Below are 21,827 nucleotides of genomic sequence, written 5' to 3' on the forward strand. Positions count from 1 at the left end.
GAGAAAACTAAAGGAACTTAATGACTTCTACACTTTAGAAAACTAAACCTTCTTATGTTTGTTTTGATTTGTAGAGTTTCCAACATGCCCCTTCAAATCAAAATCATCCTCATGCCAAGCTTGTCTCTTTGCCTCATGAAAATTGCACCTGATAATGGCTTAGTAAATATATTTGCTACTTGTTCAATGGTGTGGCAATACTGTCGCTAATTCACATGGTATCTAAGAAAGTCGAACCGTGACAATATGTTTACTCCTCCCATGTTGCATTGAATTCTTTGCTACTTTTATAGCTAATTGGTTATCCACATAAATTACGGTCGTTTTTTTTTTTCTTGTGGACGTTTCAGATCCTTCAAGAGGTTCCTAGGCCCTATAGCTTCTCGAACAGTAGACGAAGTTGCCACATACTCCGCCTCACGGGTAGACAAGGCTACAATTCCTTGTTTCTTGGATGTCCAAACTAAATGCTGTAAAACTAAAATAGAACATATAGCCTGTGGTACTTTTCCTCCCATCTTTGTCACATCTCCGATCACTATCCAAATGATCAACTAATTTTGCTTCATCACCATAAGCATAGAATAAACTAAGATACAAAGTGCCTTTGATGTACCTTAGGACCCATTTTGCATCTTTCAAAAAAAAAAAAAAAAAGAAGGATCCATTTTGCAGCTAACCAATGAGTCTCCTTCGGTGTCTCCATCTATCAACTCACAAGTCCAACTCCACAAACAATATTTGGCCACCATTTTGCAGCTAACCAATGAGTCTCCTTTGGTGTCTCCATCTATCAACTCACAAGTCCAACTCCATAAACAATATTTGGCCACTTAGTTGTAATTCCTATTTTGCAATTATCATTAATAAGCCATAAGCCTTTGTTGAAACCGGAAAAGGATCCTATCTGATTCATTTATATACGGACAGTTATATTGAAAGGGTATTTTTGTCTTTTTATTATTTGAGAAGACAGAAATACACCCAAATGATCCTAATTCTTTCTTTTCTTGTTTCCCTCAATGACATTGCAAAATTATTCACTACTAAAAACTTAGGTGAAACCTAACACATGAAGTTAGGTGATCCAACATTAAACCATGACTCCCACGTTACAATTAGTCTGACGCATTTGCAGCCACCAACAACCTTAATAATTTCAATCACACCTCTTCGAAGAGAGTCCTCCTAATTCTTATACTTAATACACAGAAATGATTGGAACAAAATGAAAACAAACCAAGAGTTTTGAATCTTATAATTTGGCTTTATTTGTTATATTTCCCACCTTAACAGCCATCCACCATAATACATTAAACAAAAAAGGAAAAACTAACAAAACAAAACAGAAATAAAATGAACCATTCATTGATCTATCGCAACCTATTCTCAAATTTTTTGATACAGAAAAGGAAAAACCAGAAATACCCAAAAAGGATTGCATTGGGAAGTAAATGTTTCGACAACTGCCCCAAAACTATATATATATTGATAGAATTCCTATGAAGGGCTTCCAATAAATAAAATATACTAAAAATTTGAAGAGAAAATTTAATAATGACAAAAAAAAAAAGGAGATTGAAAAAACAAATGACAGCCTAGAGTAAGTTACAGCTCTCCTCCACCGTCTCTACAATGACCGTCTTCCGCTCTGCATTTGCAGAAGAGATGACAGAATAGATATATACAGAACTGGCATGCCAATATGCCATTCTTCTGTGCCAAACCCTCTTCTGAAGATCTGTACCTTGCAGCGCAAACATCAATGGCCCAGAATAAATAACTGACGCTTTTGAACAAGCCGCAGAACCCAGATTAAAAAGTGGGTCAATACCTAAACAATTATTGACCAGCAAATGTGATTAATATAAATTTAGCATTCCAAGGGGGAGTATGGTAGTCGGATATGATATTTTCCTAGGGAAGAGGAATGGGATAATCAATAGAGATGGAGATATTACAATGACATACCAGTCAGAGTAGCTAGATTTAATTTCATCTCGGCCGCCAAAAGCTTGGACCTGAAACACACACGACACAATGAGGAGATATCCTTATAGCCCAAAATTAGCAACTTACCTATAATGAAATACAATATCATCAGAGTATGTGGTTATCCAATTATTGCTAAGCTGATAGCATGGCACAGAAATATAAAAAACTAACCCAAATGGCTAAGCCCCCCATTTTGTTTAACTAGTTTTCAGCCACTTTTTGTTCAAATTGGGCATCTTATAGTTTTAAGGTGAAGTCATTTGGGGTTTCCTCTATTTTAAATAAAGAAAAGAAGTTTAAAATTTTTACTTCTTCAAAATCCTTTTTCCAAAAGGTAGAAACAGGCTCTTTTTCCCTCTCTCTCCTATCCCCATTTCACATACCCACCCTCAACAAGCCACCAAACTCATCCATCACTATGCCAATGTCACCCTTGCCGTACCCATCTGGGCTATAATCTAATCATGCATGCTAATCTCCCTCTCACCCCCCCCCAACCCTTGACCAGTAACTGCAGTTGGCCATCACCCCTTCCCGACCCACCTACATTCACCCACACTGAGCCCCATTACCAGTCACCCCTTCTCTCTCTCTCTCTCTCACACATTAAAACCCATCAAATCTCGACATCAACACCACTTGCCACCATAACTGTCCAATCCTCTCCATAAAACCACAGCCACACCCAAACTCTAATGCCATTTTATCACAACATCAACAAAAGACAACAAAAATTGAGAAGAGGGAAAAAGAAAGAAATAATGAGGTGGGGGAATTTGTTCATTTATGGGTTTTCTGGTGGCGATCAAAGAAAGAAAGGTGGAGGGCCGATGGTGTTCCTTTTTCTTTCTTTCTTTTTGGTGGGGGGGGTGGTCTGGCTAGGTCTGCCGCTGTCCTCTTAAAAAAGATAAGAAAATAGGATTGAAAAAAAGAAGATATAAATAGAAAGGGTAGATATAACAACAAGAGCAGTAATACTAATAATAATACCTTGATTTAGATTTATATTTGTATTACTTTTTTCTTTTTCCATTTACAAAAAAATATTTTGTAAAGAGGGTATTATTATTCTTTGGTCATACCCAAAAAAGAATATCAATAGCATAACTACTTTTCAGTACTTTTCAGTTTCAAATCACCACTTTTTCCAGCACCATAACAAGCGTTACTTCTCAGATAAGTACTTCAAAAAAATCACTTTTTTGGAAAATAACTTCTCTACCAGGAGTGAAGAAACCAAACGGAGGCTAAAGGAAAAGAGCCAACTAGCAATTTTATATTTGATAAGACGAAGCAGACACCTTTCTCTCGATCCTCACCCACCCACCCAACCCCAACCATTTGCCAACCTAAGCCACAACTATCCCACAACTATCCCACAACTATCGTTTATCTTTTGCTGACTCTCATTAAATAATAAGTTCCAAAACACACTCACACACACACACACACCTCTGCCTGCCACAGGAATTGGACCTTCAAATGGAGGTCTAAAAGGTATGGCGTTTCTGTGGTTCATCGTCCGAGGGGGAAATCTCCATCCTTGGCCCGGTAATCTTGTGGGTTCATATGGGGGGCCATCATACGGAACATGTGCATAAGATGTTTTGCCCTTGTCGGGATATCTTGGACCTAGGTGGAGAGAAAAGCATGAATATTAAAAGTTGTGCCAAAAATATCAAAGCAAACAGTGCCATTGACCAGAGCCCTCTATTTTTTTTCACAGAACTGCACTTAAGAACCTTACCAGAAAAAGGAGGTGCTGGAAACCTCCAGTGCTCGTGACGGTCATATGGGGGCGGTTTTATTCTCTCATGGTTATTGCAAGAGTTTTCCCTCTCAACATTCTGCACAAAGTGGAATCTGTTGGAGTAGGAAGGTGGCGGGGCATCCCTCCGAGGTCTTACATGCTGGTCTCCATGAAAATAAGAGAACTGATTTGATGGTGCAGGATGAGGCGGCGGTAAAGTGTAGGCCTTATCATGCAAGGTGGCAGCACCATTAGTATGTCGACCATTATTCACTGGTTGCACAGAATAATTGCTGAAAGAGCAAGAGGCAGACTCAGGCATCTGCATTTGAGGATCTCTAAATTCAGGAGAACGATAATGCATAGTTTGGTCAACTCTTGGTGCAATGGGCTGCTGAACCACAGATTGAACTAAGTTGTCTCGCATATTCTACATGTGTACATGCAAATCAAAAAGAAAAGAGTGCATAATGAGTTCACTTCTTCTATATAAACACTGAAAAGAAAGAAAAGGCAACCAAGAATGGGAACGCACATGTGTATCCATGTAAAGCTTTGAATCAGCACCATTGGAGTAGGGATCAGACATAGCAGATGGAGTGGGAACAGGGGGTGGAGGAGGAGGTGGGGGGGATGATGGTAGTGGTGGGGATGAAGGTGGCACATCCTGAGGTAGTGGGGGTGCAAATGGCAGTGGAACATGCTCACATTGACTATGCAAAGTCCGTACAGCATCGACATCAGCAACATGAAAAGATGAATTTGTTTCAACTTCACAAGAGGGAGCCACATCCTCCATTTCAAGCTCACCATCAACATCTTCCAAGATATGTCTGTGCTTTTCGATTGCTGGGATTGATTCACGTTCTTCACGGGCTTCAAGATTATGCTCAGGAGTGACCGCCTCAAAACTCTCTCCATCAGAATCGCTTCCTTCATTGTCATCCTTAAGCATACGGGGCATACAAAACCCAGGAAGCTGAAAACTTGAATTGCTGTGCAAGATGAAAAAATATCAAAAAAGGGCATTTTAAGAGTATATGAGATAAAAGTTACAGATCAAGTAAATTCAAACCTTCCATATTCGTCAACAAGCATACCCTCCATTTCTCTAACAGGATCATCTAAAGCCCTTTCTGTTCTTGACGAGCGTCGAGAGTAGGGACCAGCAGAAGATGAACCACTAAGGGAGTCCAATTCTCGCATATGGTGACGTACAATGGATTCTGGAAGGATCTTCCTTTCCAACCAAAGCCTCAAAACCTATACCGGAAAATAGGGAGGGGTAAGCAGTAAACAATAAGTGAACAACTATAAGTAGATGAGGATACAATTAATGTGAATTTTCCTTATTTCGAAAGGAATTCACTTGCCCTAAGACACTGCTTGCGATTTTCGTGGGCAGTAATTCCAGGAGGAGCAGCAGCTGACAATAAGCGTGGAAGCACTGCTTGGATAGCAGAGGGGTATATACCACCAACATCACCTGAAAATTCAAACTCCATTTTAACATCAACAAAAACCAAACACAGACCAGACAACTTGCAGTTTGTTAATTAGTTAGTTTTATTATTATTTTTAATAATGTAGTAGTACAGAATAACAACAGATGCGTTACCTTTCAAACCACGAGAGCATTGAGTTATAGAATCGACAAGGAAGAATAAGTCCACCCTCCGATGTAAGCTCAACTCAGTTTCCAAATTATGGGCAAGAATTTCCACCACCTAATTTTGATAAATACATCAAAGAAAAACACATGGTGTGAGTGTCATACTTCAAATGCAACCTAATATTAATACAAAGAAAGACCCTGCAGTCTCATCTTCATTAGGCAAAAACAAATGCTCCTTTTAGTGCTCTAGAAAAGGATTTTTGTACACACACATTTACATGCACTTAACAAAGAGAGAAAAGTTAGGGTAAATTGGAAAGGGTGCTCTTGAGTAATCCTACCACCCTTACATCCAGTTTGGGCCGCCAACTAAACTGTGCAGAAAACAGTCTTAGAATTACACAAATGCCATCCCTGATTACAGTTTGATCAGAAGAAACTGAGCCATTTACTAATAACGACTCAGTGGAGTTGTTTCTCCTATTTGAGTTGGCTACCAGATGGAAAAATTCGGGCATTTGTAACCCTCTTTTAGCCATAGAGCCCTGAAATTCTACCTCCAACTTATCTCCTCCAATGATGTATCTTTTTCCAAATCACTAATAACTATACTTTCATCAATTTCTCTCCATTTAAAGCTCTCACTTCCTCCAAACCATCAAAGAACACGTAACTCATCCAAAACAGTTTTTTTTAATTGATCTCCACATGACCAAATACATGCTCATTCCAGACTTTTAAATCAGCTTTCAAGGCCTTAAGTTTACGAGCCAAAATAAAGCTCGAGAAGCCTTGAATGCGATAAGAAGTCCACCACTGTCTCGCATTGTCCACAAAGTCTTCAGCCTTAAACCACATTCTCAAACTTGAAACATCTTTTGCCACCCTAAATACCACCACAATCAACGAGAATGGAGAATGGTCTCAACACAGTCTAGGCAACATTTTCTAATATAAATCAAGAAACTTTGCTTCACATTCCGGAGAGACCAAAAAACCTATCAATTCTTGACCAAGAAGGGGGGTCCCGATTATTTGACCACGTAAAAGTCTCCCTACAAAGGGAAGGTCCATGAGGCCCTAATCAAACATAAAATCAGAGAACTCCATCATAGCTGGACAAAAACGAGCTTCACCCAATCTTTCACTAGGAAAACAGGTGACGTTAAAGTCTCCTCCAATGTACCATGACAGGTTCCACAAAAAAAGCAAGCCAGCCAATTCCTCCCATAAATATCTTCTATCACAATCGGAATTAGACCCATAAACCCCCGCACCATCTTCAATGTTTGTAAAGGAGCATACAAACCCCCTGCCCCCCCCTCCTTCTCCACAATCCTCCTTTCCTGCATAAGCAAAATACTACCAGAGTCCCCTCTAGGCCAATTCCTCCCATAAATATCTTCTATCACAATCAGAATTAGGAACCATCTTTGAGTATTGTCCAACATTGTTTATCAATGACTGAAGAATATGAGCTTTCCACTTATTGTCGTCAGCCGGCGAGACCATCACCATAGGACCACCAGGCATGGTGGAGCCCGAAGAAGCACAAACCACCTCGGGCTCTCTAAGCCCACTCCACAACCGGGTTTTTACCCAAAGAAGATGCCTTACCAGCCTTTGAGAGTCTAATCCACCTAAGGCTAGGCTTGATGTGAAAAGCATGTTTCACTTGTTATGGAGGGGGGACTTGTTTTTTCTTTATCTGCATGTCCCTTTCACTTTTGAAATTGGGCTTTTTTAAGTGAATACAGGTTGGGCCTTCTCTAAATGCTTCGCTGAACTAGAAACAGCCTAATTCAAAAGATTAAACCCTTCCAGCCCAAAAGAGATCAAGCCCTCATCCACTATCTCAAAAGCCAGGTCCACTTCCCCTTTTAATTTCTCTAGTTGACCTCTCCATTTTCGAAGGTTCCCATCAAAATCCACCACATCATCCCCTTGTATGAAAGCTGGGAGTAGACGTACCTGCAAACTTGTCTCAAGCACCCTCCTTCTGAGCTTGAGGTACGGAGGCAAAGGTCGTGGCCCAATGTACAAGGTGCTCGCTCCACCGTTGCACCCGGCGCTGAAGGGCATCCCTACAATTGCCCTGCCCTACCTACCAAGCTACCACCTCCGGGAAGGTCCTTCTGCCACCATCTTTCATCATCTCCTTAACCGTTAAAGACAAGGAATAGCCGCCCACAACGGTTGACTACGAACCATTAATAGGCAGAATTATGCTCCTTTTGCCAAAAGGGAATCTGAATAAAGACACCACCTTTCTCATCTCAGTGGCAAAGCTACTCCATCCCCTCTCTTCTCGCCCCTCTCCGAAAGTACGATAAGGCCTCTCTGACCCCTACTCCCAAACTCCACACCTCCAGAAACTGGCCGGACCTATAAGAGCATCCCAGCTATGAATGCCTTCCATCCCTCCACCATTCCAACCAATTCCTCCACCAAGTTCGACAGCCAAACAACACCTTTTTTTTTTTTTGATAAGTAAAACAGCCAAACAACACCTAACTGACCCAACAATATTACTTGGGAAACCCCTTGGATCCTTTCATCCAAACGAAGAACTTAACACCCCTATGCTAGAGAGAGCTCAAAGGCTTTAGCCTCTACCAAAAAAAGCTCAAGAAACCCATCATAGATAACGAAAACCAAAGGCTACAACCACGCCAGCATCAAAGAGTACACAAACAAAAGAAGATGTCAAACACGGTCGACGAGAGAGTAACTTAAAAATATTACCAAACAGCAAACTTAAAAAGCTTTTCTAAGCCTCAAGGAAGCTCCAAACATTGCAATACATCTTCCAGCCCAAACAACCCTTTTTCATCCCAAACCTCCATTCCATTACCTTCCAACAAACCTAGAACTGTCCTAGGCATCACCCAATTCACCCTCAACAAAGAAAACCACATAGGCTGAAACTCCACTGAAATTAACAGTGAAGTAGAAGAGGGCCATAAGGCAATAGATGCAAGTCAAGTGAAACGAAAGATAGTCCACATTACAGTTAAATGAAAGACATATACAAGCACCCTAGTTTGTGGTCAAGTAAACACAAACAAGATTTGTTCATATCATAGCATGCTAAAACTACCCTTTCCTCTTGAAATATGATAGAATACCCCTTTCCCATTTGTACATTTTGATCGTCCCATCTAATAACTTCATAAATCTTCCATATAGATACTCCAAATTCCAATTCTATAGATGACCGATGAATTTATTCTAGGTAAAAATCAAGGTGCAAAGCGAAGAGTTTAAAGAACATAATTCCAATCAGGAAACAAGGGCTCGTAAAAATTTTACTTTATTGGCATAGGCCAGATAACATAGCCATGTAGTAATGCATCAAAGGCAAAGCATCAAATTTATCTAATTCTAGCAAGTAATTTCCAACGCTGAATTATTCATACTAACCAATGGAAATCTCAAATATTAAATTTATTCTGTTCCAAATTTACCTAACTACAATCACTTTCACAAGTTAACAATTAGACTCAGTATTTCCACATAATCATACCACGTTTAAAGGTAGACACAGCTAAAGAGGAGGGTCATACATCCCAAAAACTATTATGTAAAAAATATTCATGAGTTAAAAGGGAAAAGAAAAGGAGAAGAAAAGGGGAAAAAATAAGGAGTTTTTTGGTAGTACATTTTCTAGCTAAATCCAAAATATCCATGATTTAGCCAATTACTGAACTGAAAATTAGATAGGAAATCTAGAATGACATTATCCTACCTTAGGAGCCACGCCAAACTTTGCACAGTCAATAGCTACGCGTGTTGCTCGACCAATGCTCTCCTTTGTCCTTGTCAAAGTTCCAAGCATTGCCTCAAAGGACGATAGAGCAACATGTGCTTCCCCATGCTTGCCTACAGATTTAGGCCTTTGAGTCATTGATGATTCTATCTTTTCTTCTTCATCAAGTGGAGCACACAAAGTTCTCTTGTGGTGTAAATGCACATCAGGACTACAACTGCCATTATTTTGAACAAAATTACAACTATCTGAAGTAGACATGTTGTAGTTTGAGGTGTGGGGTGGAGACGCCTGAGGAAGAGAATCTCCTGCATCTGTTAGAGACGGACTTGACCGGACACCCGAGATATCCTTTTCACCAAGGTGATCATCAGAAAAAGAATTAGAGCTTGGATCCTCCAGTGTCTGATAATGTTTGAGCTCTTTTATTACTTCATACCTAAATCAAATAAGTACAAGATTAATAAACAATTAGAATTGAACAGACTAAAGAGGTTAGATTCAGTTCTGTGAAAAAAAAAATTGAGTTCAGATACCCTATGATATTTGTTGCACGCTAGACCCCACTATAACTGACCTCTTTCAAACTTTTCATTTTCTTATAAGACTTTCACCTAACAATCAACTCTCAACTATTAACATTTTTTATTTTTCCAGTACTGTCTCCTCAACATTTGTGTCTACCAAGGAGGAAAACTTGCTTTATGATACGGCAAGAGTCAAAGTAGATATAAGAAAAGAAATGGCAAGGACCCAACCTTTGTGATATATTATTACAATAAAGATTCTATTAAATTGCTGTAAAGCTACAGAGATGCATAAAACATATGCTTACATGCCATTTACTTCGCCTTTGTCATCCAGTGGAGGCTTCAAACACTTGTTATCCTCACAACCAGTACCCTCTGCACTGTACTGAAGCACATTGGTACCATTTCTAGGTGAAATTTGAAGACTCTTATTGGGGCGAGGGACAGGAACCAAACTCATACCAGTATTTTCTGAAGTACCAACTTCTTTATCAAAGATTTCAGCTTTACAATTGCTCAATTCATTATTTTTGGTATCGTCTTCATCCTTTGGAGGCGACAAAGGGTGCATTGAAGTCTCATTGGAACCAGGATTAGCCTGTCTGTCATCAAGGTTAGGAGAAAAATATCCTATACGTTGAGAAGGGACTGTAGTTCTAACAGCATGACTAACAAAAGAACCACCAACATCATCCCTAACATCAGCAAAGATATCCTTGGAAAGTTCATGCTGTTGGATCTTCAAAAAATCAACTGGTTGATTGCAAAAGTCCACCTCCATTAATGATTTAACATTGTCCTCCGAGATTATTGGGTTTAAACTTGTAGATGATCCAGAACCACCAGCCTGAGGAGAAATATTGCACACAGAGTCCATGCTCAGCGGACCCAGACCATTACCTGCTTTGCTTTCCACAGCCATATGAGGGCTTCTCTCCATAGAAGAAACATCACCTACAGTTTTCAAGGTTGGGGAAGCTTCATTACATGTTTGACCTTCTTCAGCAGCATTAGCTGACATGGCTTCCAGAGCACGATGCAGGCGTTTAGACGGAGGTAAAGCAGCTTCACCATCCACTGAGCAGCCAAATGATTGTTCTTTCTTAACTTTCCAAAGCTGAGGTCTACCTACCGAAACTTGAGTGGAATGCTTTGAAGGTGATGACACATTATCCGGAGCTCCATTCACAACAAGTGAGTCTCTGTCAGCAAGATTATCATCATCACATTTTGCATACATGCTGATCTCCCCTGATGGATCAACCGCAACTTCCTTTATAGTTCTCTCTTCTGTGCGTAAAGAGCCATTGAGCTCCTCCACATAAGATGACTTTCCCATCCTCACCCTTGCCCGTTTCACCAATGGAAGGTGCTCATCTCCATCATCCTTCAAACAAGTTTCCATCATCTTTTCACAGCATCTTTGTGAATTTTGACAATTATTCTGCTCCCCAACCTCCAGACCTCTCTCCTTGTCCAATGTAGCAGGAGCCCCAGCTGTATCACTAGTCACTCGCTTTCTATTTGGTTTCCTTTTCTTCTTAATGAAAACAGCCTTTATTTGGAGATCAAGCCCTTTACTCAACTCAACATCTCTATCCAAACACTCAACGACTGTGTCCAATTGCTCAAGTTTACAACCAGACTCTATAGTGCTGCCTTCATTTTGACTAAATGTGTCAGAGTCAACTGTGACAATTTCATAACTATTTTCTTCAACGCTACCATTTGAAACAAAAGCAGTAGAATCAGCATCATCCGACTCGGACACATCTGGTGATTTCCTGATTCGCTTATTCCTTCTTATAGAACCATCCCGAACTATATTGGCTGATATGTCTCCAGCATTCTTGCCACCATCATTAAATGGCATTGTGAAGTTTTGTGATCTACGAGATTCCAGTCTCGATGAGCTTCTAGACCTTTGAGCCTTTCTGTGTGTGACACAACTCTGTGGCTGTAAGAGACTAGATCTTTTTTTGGAAGAGTACGTAGTTGGCAAAGGTGTTTCTGTAACCACCGCATTATCAGTACATTCCTCCCCTAAGGCCTCTTTATCAATTAAAGCAACAGTAGCTGTTGCAGCTAAGGTATCCTCAAGTGGAAAACGTGGCTTATTTTTATCCATTGTAGAATATGAAGTTTTTAATTGTGAATTAGGAGTCACTTCAGGAACTTCGGTCTGATCATTTGATCCAAAGTCGGGCAATAAGTCAACTGAATTCTCATTCTTAGCTGGTGTAACTTCATCACCAGAGTTAAAATCATTGAGTTGGTCCTGTTTCTTTAACTTCTCATAACTGTCAATAATCTCTTGTACTGCACGTAGAAAATCAGCACTCCTCCCCTGACGTTTGACCAGAAGAGATTGTTTCTTCTCTTCAGTAAATGCTTCAACATCAGCAGGGTTGCAGAAGCCTCTGCATGACAAGATATATATTAGAATAAGGGAAAGTTGCTACCTCACTTCAAATTAGACTCCAATTAGGCAAACTTTGAGAAAAACAAGCACAGAGGTGACTAAAATCAACTAAACAACCGATATCCAAGCCAAACAAGTGCATTCCCCACCAAAATGGATCCAACCCAGATAAGTAACAAAACATATAAAGAGAGTGGGACCAGGTCAATGAAAAGCTCATATATCAAAATCCATATTGCATTAACTCTCTTTTATATATATACATAATAAAAAAAAAAAAAAAGTTGAAAAATTTCCACTTGTATACTTCTTGTGAACTTAGGTGCGCCTTACGCTTTTAATGATATGTGTCGATTACTTAAAAAAAATTAGAAAAAAGTTTGAACATAAAAGTTATAAGTCATAATTATTAGTATAGCACATCGCAATGACATTACAACAGCATGATGCATTTCAGAAAGAAACAATAGTTATCTTCCTAACATGAATTGAAGATTAAATATGTCAAACCACACAACACACATAAGAATTATAAAAATAACAATTCAACAATATTTTAAATAAGAAAATTTGCATGCTTTCTCCTCCGCCCTCAAGAGAAATTAAAGAAAAAGGAGAAAGAAGAATTAGAAGAGAGAAAAGTTAATTTTCTTTGGTCTTGAACATCAAAGTGAAACTAGAGGCTATAGCCTTCCACAGGAAAAATGGAAGTTAATCACAAACTGTTGAAAGAACAGTTTATAATTCAGCATTTGTAAGCTGCAAGTCAATTTTGCAGACGTGCCAACACATTCTAGGTACGAGAATCAGTAATTACAAAGAATACATGGGTCAATAAACTATTTTGCAACTCCATCTCACTAAATATTATAAAGCCATTCCAGACTTTAAGAATCAATGGAAGAAAGCGCCATAAAGTTTAAAACTGCCACACGTTTCAAACTTAACTTCAATACACAAAAGGGTGCATTAGAAAAGTAAAAATAAACAAAAAATTTGGACGCTCTGAACTTTCAAGCGGTACAGTATTAGAGGACATCCAAAGATAAAATAGTAGACAAACAAATGCAGAAGAAGCACAGAACCAATGTTACTTCAAATTTAATAGAATCTCTTCAACAACACTCCCTCTCATCATTTTTTTATAAGTAATGTTTATATATCAAAAGCGCAAAGAGGCACAACCCTAGTACACAAGGAGTATACAAGAGCACCGCCTAACTAGAAGAAGAGAAAAGAACAAGGAAATCAAGATAGTTAATCACTAAAGGAGCAAGTCAAGCTGTTGTCCAAGAGACAAGAGTGTAAAAGAAGAAGGCCGTGAGCTCCTCCAAGGATCTCTCAGAATCCTCAAAGCATCTCGCATTCCTTTCTAACCATAAACACCACATGAGGCATTGAGGAACCATTTTCCACACAACAGCACTCCGAGAACGACCTCCCAACCACCAACAAGCAAACAAACCTGCCACACTGCTAGGCATGACCCATGACAAACCAAACCGACTGAAAATAGCATACCATAAAGAACTAGCAATCTCACAGTGAAGAAGAAGATGATCGATAGTCTCCCCATCCGATTTGCACAAGAACACTCCCTCTCATCATGAGGGGCTCAATCTGCCTTTCCCGTCCCATGATGTATATCCATTTTAAAAAAATGAACACATTCCCATAATGCCCTTTATTATAGAAGAATGTCTATGCACCTCAATTTACGTGGTGATTACTTTTAAAAGGACAGATTTAGAGAGCTACACCAATAGTTTGACATGTTTACTTCTCCTTAAAATTAGTGCATTAGGCAATTGAGCCACTCATCGGACAAAGGAAGTAGAAGAACTACTAGAGTTACATTGAGCATCACAAAGAAGAGGATTGGAAGGGGTATACCAGCAAAATCATCTCCTCCCCCTGTAAGAATGGGTAAAGGATGACGTTGTTGGTTCAAGACCCACTAGTGTGTGTGCAACTTACCAATCTTTTTTTTTTTTTTTTTTTGTGGGGGGGGGTTGGTGGAGAGAATAACTAAACATCAGACAGAACACCAAAAAGAAGAGTAATGCAGGGAAATATCAGAAAACCAACAAGCAAGAAAAGAAAGGCTAAGAAATAAAGGATATCTAACAAAGAAGATACCCAGTCAAGTAGGAACTTGAACAAAAACAGTGTTAAACAATCAAGCCACATTGAAGACTTCAGAAGAAAGCCCCCAAACTGACTCTTGGGTCTTTTCCCAACCCACATAAAGAAGCTTAGATAGACAACATTGCAAAGCATTTCTCCCTTAAATCCTAGAACATCAGAAGACTAGCCACGTCGAGATTTAGAAATGAAACAGATTTTTTTTTTTTTTTTACAAGTAGAAATGAAACAGAAATAAGACACCCAAACCAACATAATTAAGGCTCCATCCCATACAAGAAAGGCAAAGCAGCAAACATGATTGTGGTCCACCAAATGCCTATGAGAACAACCATAAAACTATAGGTGTGGATTGAGACCTCCCAAAGCCTAAATGTCATATTTAGGATGACTGAGTTTCAAGCCAAACAGATGTAGACTTTTAGCAAATCTCTACCTACAGCTAAAGACATTTGTAGCAAAACAGAAAACCACCAATTCTCGACCGCATCCCAGACAATTAACTGATTAAGTTGACCACATCCTAGACGAGTAAATTTTCACATACACAATAGAAAGAGTGCAATATATAAAAAAGATTTACATATCTTGATTATAGAGGAAAACAAGTTATCCCAGACGTCAAACCCATAAAAGATGAGCCACTTCAGTGCACATAATTAACAACCAACATTCATTTTTTTTTTTTTTTGATAAGTAATGTTTATATATCAAAAGCGCAGAGGGGTGCAACCCTAGTACACAAGGAGTATACAAGAGGACCGCCCAACTAGAAGAAGAAAAAAGAACAAGGAGTAAACCAACATCCATCTTTTAAAAATATAAGGGGGCCAAGAATCACTATCCAGACGGTTTGAACCCACGTTTTCAACCTCCACCTAGCTCAGAGAGGATGTTGAACTAGAGCTCATTGGCAGTATTCCAACATTATGTATTTGGAGATTTTTTTTTTTTTTTTTTATGAGGATGCATTTAGGTAATCATTTTATTAAATTATTAATAACATTTAAAATTACTTAATAATTTTGTACAATATATAAGATCACTTCTGACTTTTCACACTGACATCATTTACTACTTATCATCATAGCAACTTATCATGAATAATCTGGTCCACAAAACAAAGGCCAAACACAATCATTTTAAGCATAGACTATGCAAAATGAATTTGTGGTTCCAAAAGCTTGCAGGAAAACGAAATAGACCGACTTCATTTCAACAATACAAGCAAATCTTCTAAGAACATGAAAATTCGAAAAACCAATGTGCGTAGAGCAATTGGAGGGTAAAAACATGGGCTGGGTTGCATGCCATTCCGACTCTAGTTTCAGGCAGGTCTGGTTATGCCGGCGGCTTTGGTTGTGAGGGATAAGGGAGGTGAACAGCATATGGGAGAGAAAGGCAAAGATGGGGAGGTCTGTGTCTCCTGGATGGGGGTGGATGGGGATTCTCCTCTAGGTATCTATCCCCTTGTCCCATTGGGAGAATCCGAGTACTCAGATTGGGCTGTGCTCTGTGTTAAGGACATTTGTCCTGTTGTAGGGATCTCGTGTGTGGGTCATGAGCAGACGACTTTGGCTCTCTTGACAGCCCTTGAAGAGGATCATTGTCGGGAGGAATTGGCTTCTCTCTCCGGTTTTAAAGGCAACAGGGAGCTAAAGAATTTAGAATGCTCCATCAACTATGATATATAAAGCGTGTCTTCTAGTTGTGGAAAAGGCAAGGCTCACATTTTTAGCGTTGAGCGCTTCGTGTTTTGTGGATCTTTAGGGTGGTGTTTGTGGGGTTTCCCTTGGTTGCTTTCTGTATGGTTTTGGGGGTGTTTGGGGGGAAGTTTTTTTTGCTCATTCTAGTTAGGTGTTTCATGTTGTATACTTCCTTCGTACGTAGGGACACCTTTTTCTTTCAATAAAATTTTTTGATTACTTATAAAAATAAAAAAACCATTCTTGACATTCTTTTCCAAAAATGGTGATGATGGCATGAGCCATTCCATATAACATGGTACGGATGAGGAGTAAGATACAAACAAGATTATTTCCCAACAACAGTCCTTAGACTAAAACGCATCTGCTCCCCCCCTAATAAGTAAAGAATTGATGGTAAGGAGGTAACTGTTTCAATCCAGTGTGTGTGAGTTATGCATTTAGCTATGGAAGAAAAGGAGGAGAAAAAAATAAAAAACAGCTCTCTGCGCTACATTCTTGGATATCAAAATTCTTCATTTAAAAATATGTACTTAAGTGCATCATTTAAAATGTGGAAATGAGGATGGAAACACCTTAGAGCTCCACAAAGGACACCTTCACCACACTAACACCACTACCGCAAACCAACCAGAGAAGGTCAACTCCTTTAAAAAAAATTGAAACATACAAGGTCATGAAGAAAGACCAGCTTAAGCTCCAGCCTGAACAAGAACAGCATTAGTAGCTTCTATCTCAAACCCAGCCCAAACCTCCCCCTTAAAGGAAACCTTCTTCAATGAACTAAAAAAAATGGCAAATGAATTGGAAATTAACAATTGAAACTTCAAGATCAATCTTCATTTATTTTCCTAATATAATTAAAGCAGGGTAATGCATGTCCCTCATATTTATTGTCTTAGAAACCAATTATGGCTTTTGGTCAATCCAACCAAAAACAAACAGCCTTTTCATAATTGGAAAAATACAGGGAATATGTATGGTACCCTGGTACCATCGATATGTGACAAACCAATTCATTTCTGTTAAGTTAAGGTGAGATTGAGGATCCTAAGCCTGGAAAAGCTGTTAATCCCAATCACTTTTTTTCCTTGATGTATGTACCACACATAAAGGCAAACATAGACAATATGGCAACACTATGTCAATACTACACCTCAGTTTCAAACGTCTTCTAATTCTCATTTAACACTAGAATCCTAATCAAAAGAAGATCCCAGCCTTGTTCTATATAATTGAAAAGAGCAGAAATTGATTGTTGTGGGGGGGTGGGGGGTGTGGAAGCATTCAACAACAACATAACCTACCAGAATCCCGGCGTACTAATACCAAATTGTACCAAAGTATTCAAAAACATACTTACATCTGTTCCGGCTTGGTTCCAAAGAAGTGGACGACTACTTTCTTCCAATCAGCTGCGAAACCCAAACTCTCAGGCTCTCCTACCTGCCATCAGCAACCAATTTGATAAGCTAAATTGAATAATCATTTTCCCCCTATTCTTAAAGCTTTTCTGAATTGTCTACAGCAAATTTCGAAGGCAGCTTCAACATCCCCAGCCCAAATCAAACAATTCACCCTTAACTTGTATTTCAACTTACGAAGTCTCAACGATCTGATACTAAGTGTATTGGTATAGAACTAAAATCTGAGGCATATACCAACTTATCCAATTTTATTTTCTATCATACCCATATTATGCAATTAAAACCCCAATGACACCAACAAGTATATACTTTTTCCTTCACAACACCATCCATCAAAACAATCCCCAATACTCTACCAGACAACTAAGCATATACAAACTAAGAAAATATATCCACATGCTATCCAAAACCCTAGCTGAGGCATATACCTCACAAGCGAAATTACCCAAACCCCCCCCCCCCCAACTTTTCCCCTAAATAACGCATAGCGCATACCTTGGCAGGCCAGGCAGGGAAGCCCTTGACTTTGGCGAGCACGAGATCACCGACCTTCCATTGCCGGCGGGCCGCCGCCGCTGCAGCGGCTTTGCTACCGCCCTTCCTCCGGCTCGGTGCCATCGAAGACTCGAATCCTCTCCAATCAAATCAGCTCCACCGATTCGACGCGAAAGTCCCAGAAGCACGCCCAAACAGCCCGTGAAATTGAGCGGTTTGGCTTTGTGTACGGATTTTCAGGCAGGGACTCCCAGGCATTGAATGAAATCGCCGAGGGCTTCAGAGAGAGAGAGAGAAAGACAGAAGAGAGAGAAAAAGAGGGGAAGCGACTGAGTCTGTGTGAAACCCTAATTTCACAGAGAGAGAGAGAGAGGGGGGGCGGGGAAGAGAGAGAGAGAGAGAGATAGAGAGTGAGTTATTTTGTGGAAGAAGCGGATTCACACAGAGATATGAGTTGGTTAGGTGGTGCGGAGGCAGGCTAATGTGCACGGGGGCGTACGAGTAGTGGGCTAACGTACGCCGCGTGTGTGCTTGGCATGAATCTACGGTTTTAGTTTGAGATACTCCCCCTTTTGTTTTGTTTTTTCTTATTTTCTTTTTTCTGAGCGGTTTTAGATACTATCTGTGCAAAGGACACGTGACCTACTTACCAACTAAAAGAAGTAAGACCCGTGCCGGAGTGGGCTTCTAGTCTGAACTCAAAACTCTTCTGCTTTGACTAAAAACAAGAATATTCTTCTACATGGGCTTGGGCTCATTACCCACACAAACAACTGACATTTTGGGTTCTTCTTGTTTAGATGGGAGATTTTGGTCTTCAATATGGGCCAAGACCTGGGTAATACTAAATTTTTGAAGCTCACGGGGCTGACGTGTTTCGATTAAAGGACTTCCAAAGAGCTCCATATAGGGCTATAAAATAAATTCGTATGTTCGATAACTCACTCGATACCCGTTCGGTTTACCCCGATCCGAGCTCAAGCTGAATACTGTAGAAACTCGCTCGATTAGTAAGTGATACATACCTAATTCGTTTGAGAAACTCGATAGGAGCTCATGAGCTCAACTCGTTTAAAGCTCAACACGATCGTTCGCCTATCTCTTTAGCCCGACTCGTTAGCTTGTTCATATATATTATGTATATAATACAAATATATTTTAATATATTACTAAAATTTACTTATATAAATTTAAGTATGTATATTAGTTGTTTGGAATAAAATTGCTCTACAAGCCCATCAGATTTTGGATCTTAGGGTTAATAACAAGCCCACAGAGCTATTAATTAAATAGCAGGAGAGCCTGAGTCCAATTACAGCTCTTAGGACGCCCAAATCAACTTAAACTAGCTTAGAGCCCGCACCATGTGCGAGGTTGTTCACTTATCCCAAAAGCCCCAAAAACTTAAACTAGTAGAAAACTTTGTTGATTCATAGAGTGCTAAGAAAACTTAAGAACAATTACAGTAATATTAATATTAAAAACAATTACATCAACATCTTCATTTGCAACTATTATATTCTAGTAATTATATTCGATCAAAATGTCGCATACAATTTACTTAGTTTGTAAGCATGATGCTTTTGAACCTTAAAAAGATAAATTGACAACAGTCTGAATTCTAATTAAAACAAAAAAGAAAAATAATGCATTAAAAAAAAATTCTTGAACTATTTCTCAATCAATGTTTTGAAACTTTTTGTTGATCAAAGTCTTGTGTTGAGTATGTCGCTTTCTTTTGCAAAGCAATTTGATCGGATCATCATCATCTGTTTCTATATCTTCGATAGGTAAGGAAAAAGACATGGAAGAACTTTGAGTGAAGTCTTCGTTTTCAAAGTTGGACCCCTCAAGTATTGTAATTAGAGGCATGTGTTGATTTAATGGACAATGTAGGCCACTTTGGGGCATAATCCCATCAAAAAGTAATCCTTAATTCTCGAAGCTGTTTTGAAGAGTGGCTTGCCCTTCAGTCTAGTTTTTGTGCCTGTTTAGGATTGCGTTTCAGGAGCCTAAAAGTGCTATAATACTCAAAAAGTCCGTTCGAATAAAAAAATGTTCGTTTGGTAAAAAAAATTAAAAGGGTTTTTAAGGGTTCAAAAAGCCTAAAAATGATTAAAATGCACTTTTAGCAAAAGCTTAAAAATGAAGCTTTTGCTCAAAAGCTTTTTTTGATTTAAAAAACTCTATTTCTCAAAATGTAATCCCAAACAGGCTCTTTGTATTTTTAAGATTATTTTGTGTTTGTATTGTTTGTTAGTATTTTTATTTTCAAAATAGAAAATAAAAGACAAAATAATAAAAAAAAAATGAACAAATCAAATGAGACTATTATTTGGCAATTTGCGGCAGAAGTTTGAGATGAATTATAACTCCATAGTAACGAGCTTTTAAAGAATGCTCTTAAAGTTCATCGAATGTGTTTTTTTTTGTTTTTTTGGAGAAAAATGAAAAAAAAATTGTTTGTAATGTAAAGAAATAAGGTGACTTTATTTTCACTGGAGTGGTGTGTACCGTTACAAAGCGGTCGTTGTGGTTATTTTCCACTAATATTATATTCCTTCGAATCTGAAGATATTTTACAAAATCTGAAGATATTTTCGCGTGGATTGATTTGGTTTTGGATTAAATTATGCTATTAGTTTAATAACCATTGGTCAAAAACAATTTTTAAAGTTGCTTGAAGTTATGTTAGATTTTTTTTTTTTTTTTTTAATTCAGTTAGGTTGTCAGTTGCGACCAAAGTAGTATGTACATAAATAGCCTCGGGCATCTGTCATGTTCAAGCCAACGGTAACCCTCCCATAGTCTTCGCCGCCGGTGGGGTTGTTGAAAGTTAATTTTGATGCGACTCTTTTTGTCTTGGCTGCTCTTGATTTTTACGCTTGCATGCTTTAAATCAAATGAAGGGGAAAGCATAGAATATATTAGAGAGGCTAATGCCAGTCCGTCTGAGCTTTTCAAAATTTCGTCTAAAATTTAACAGAATGTTACGTTAGCATTAACCACAGTTTGATACGTGTTCATATAATTAATTAATTAATAAAAAAAATATTTTAAAAAAAATTTAAAAAACTATTAAAAATTTAACTAAATTAAAAGAATCTGGATCAACAGAAAAACTTTATACTATTTGAGATACTGGAATATTATAGCTACGAACTCTCGCTAATCATGACACGTGTAATTGGGGATTTTTTGATCCGCTTATTCTCTTATCTGATCAATACGAAAACGACGTGAGCATATATGTATATGTTTCTCTAAAACCAACTATAACAGAAAGAAAATTATTATATGGTACATCAGCATCAGGAATACAGTGGTCCATTACTGTTTAAAATTCGCCACGTCTCCAGACAAAAACTAATGGGTTGCTCACTACCCACCACGTGTTGCCTGAAGTACAACACACAGTCGCTTCACTACATATTTCGGATTACCCAACAAGAAGAAGCTGGGGACTACCACGTACCCCCTTCTCAAGTAGTTCTTTTGGACACGCGGCACAATATGCGACGTCAGATTATACTAATTCAAAATCGTACCGTTTTAGACTATGAGCATGTTGTGCGTTACGCACTACGTTGTGTAGTGAATCAAGGGATGACTGCTGTGACCATGTCTCCTTCTTACTGGCATATGAAGTTTCCTAGTCCACTCTCTCTCAAAGCGCGTACCTTAACTTTCCATTTGCAAGTGAGCAATTTTAATTAGGCATTATGCACAAAGTTATTTTCTGAATATATTAGTTTTTTCTTATTCCATGCTTAATACGACCAACCATATTGTCTTTCCTTATTTTAAATTTCTGAAAAAATAATTAAAAAATATAAAATAAAATAGACACTGTGGCACCCCCAAAAAGGAAAATGGAAAAACGAGCGATTGTGTCACGCACACCCCCCGGAAAGGGAAACTGATCATTGGCCTTGATGTCAGACCACGTCATGCTTCTGACAAAGTGAACGTT

General features: G+C 38.8%; 1 protein-coding gene across 2 annotated transcripts; it reads right to left on the reverse strand.

The window, feature by feature from the left end:
- Positions 1-1,348: 1,348 nt before the first annotated feature.
- Positions 1,349-18,310, reverse strand: LOC132171140 (protein HUA2-LIKE 2-like). Of its 2 annotated transcripts, none has more exons than XM_059582378.1 (12): positions 17,855-18,310; positions 17,296-17,378; positions 9,965-12,079; positions 9,109-9,568; positions 5,364-5,472; positions 5,119-5,231; positions 4,821-5,008; positions 4,281-4,740; positions 3,743-4,175; positions 3,448-3,627; positions 1,972-2,021; positions 1,349-1,741 (listed from the first exon to the last, which is right to left on the reverse strand). In XM_059582378.1, exons 1-11 carry the CDS (start codon positions 17,975-17,977, stop codon positions 1,996-1,998), a joined length of 4,290 nt encoding a protein of 1,429 aa, XP_059438361.1. In that variant the 5' UTR covers positions 17,978-18,310; the 3' UTR covers positions 1,349-1,741; positions 1,972-1,995. The 2 variants fall into 2 exon arrangements, with proteins under 2 accessions (XP_059438361.1, XP_059438359.1); XM_059582376.1 differs by having other exon boundaries at positions 1,349-1,834.
- Positions 18,311-21,827: the final 3,517 nt, after the last annotated feature.

Source organism: Corylus avellana, chromosome ca2 (genome assembly GCF_901000735.1).
Source record: "Corylus avellana chromosome ca2, CavTom2PMs-1.0".
NCBI lineage: Eukaryota > Viridiplantae > Streptophyta > Magnoliopsida > Fagales > Betulaceae > Corylus > Corylus avellana.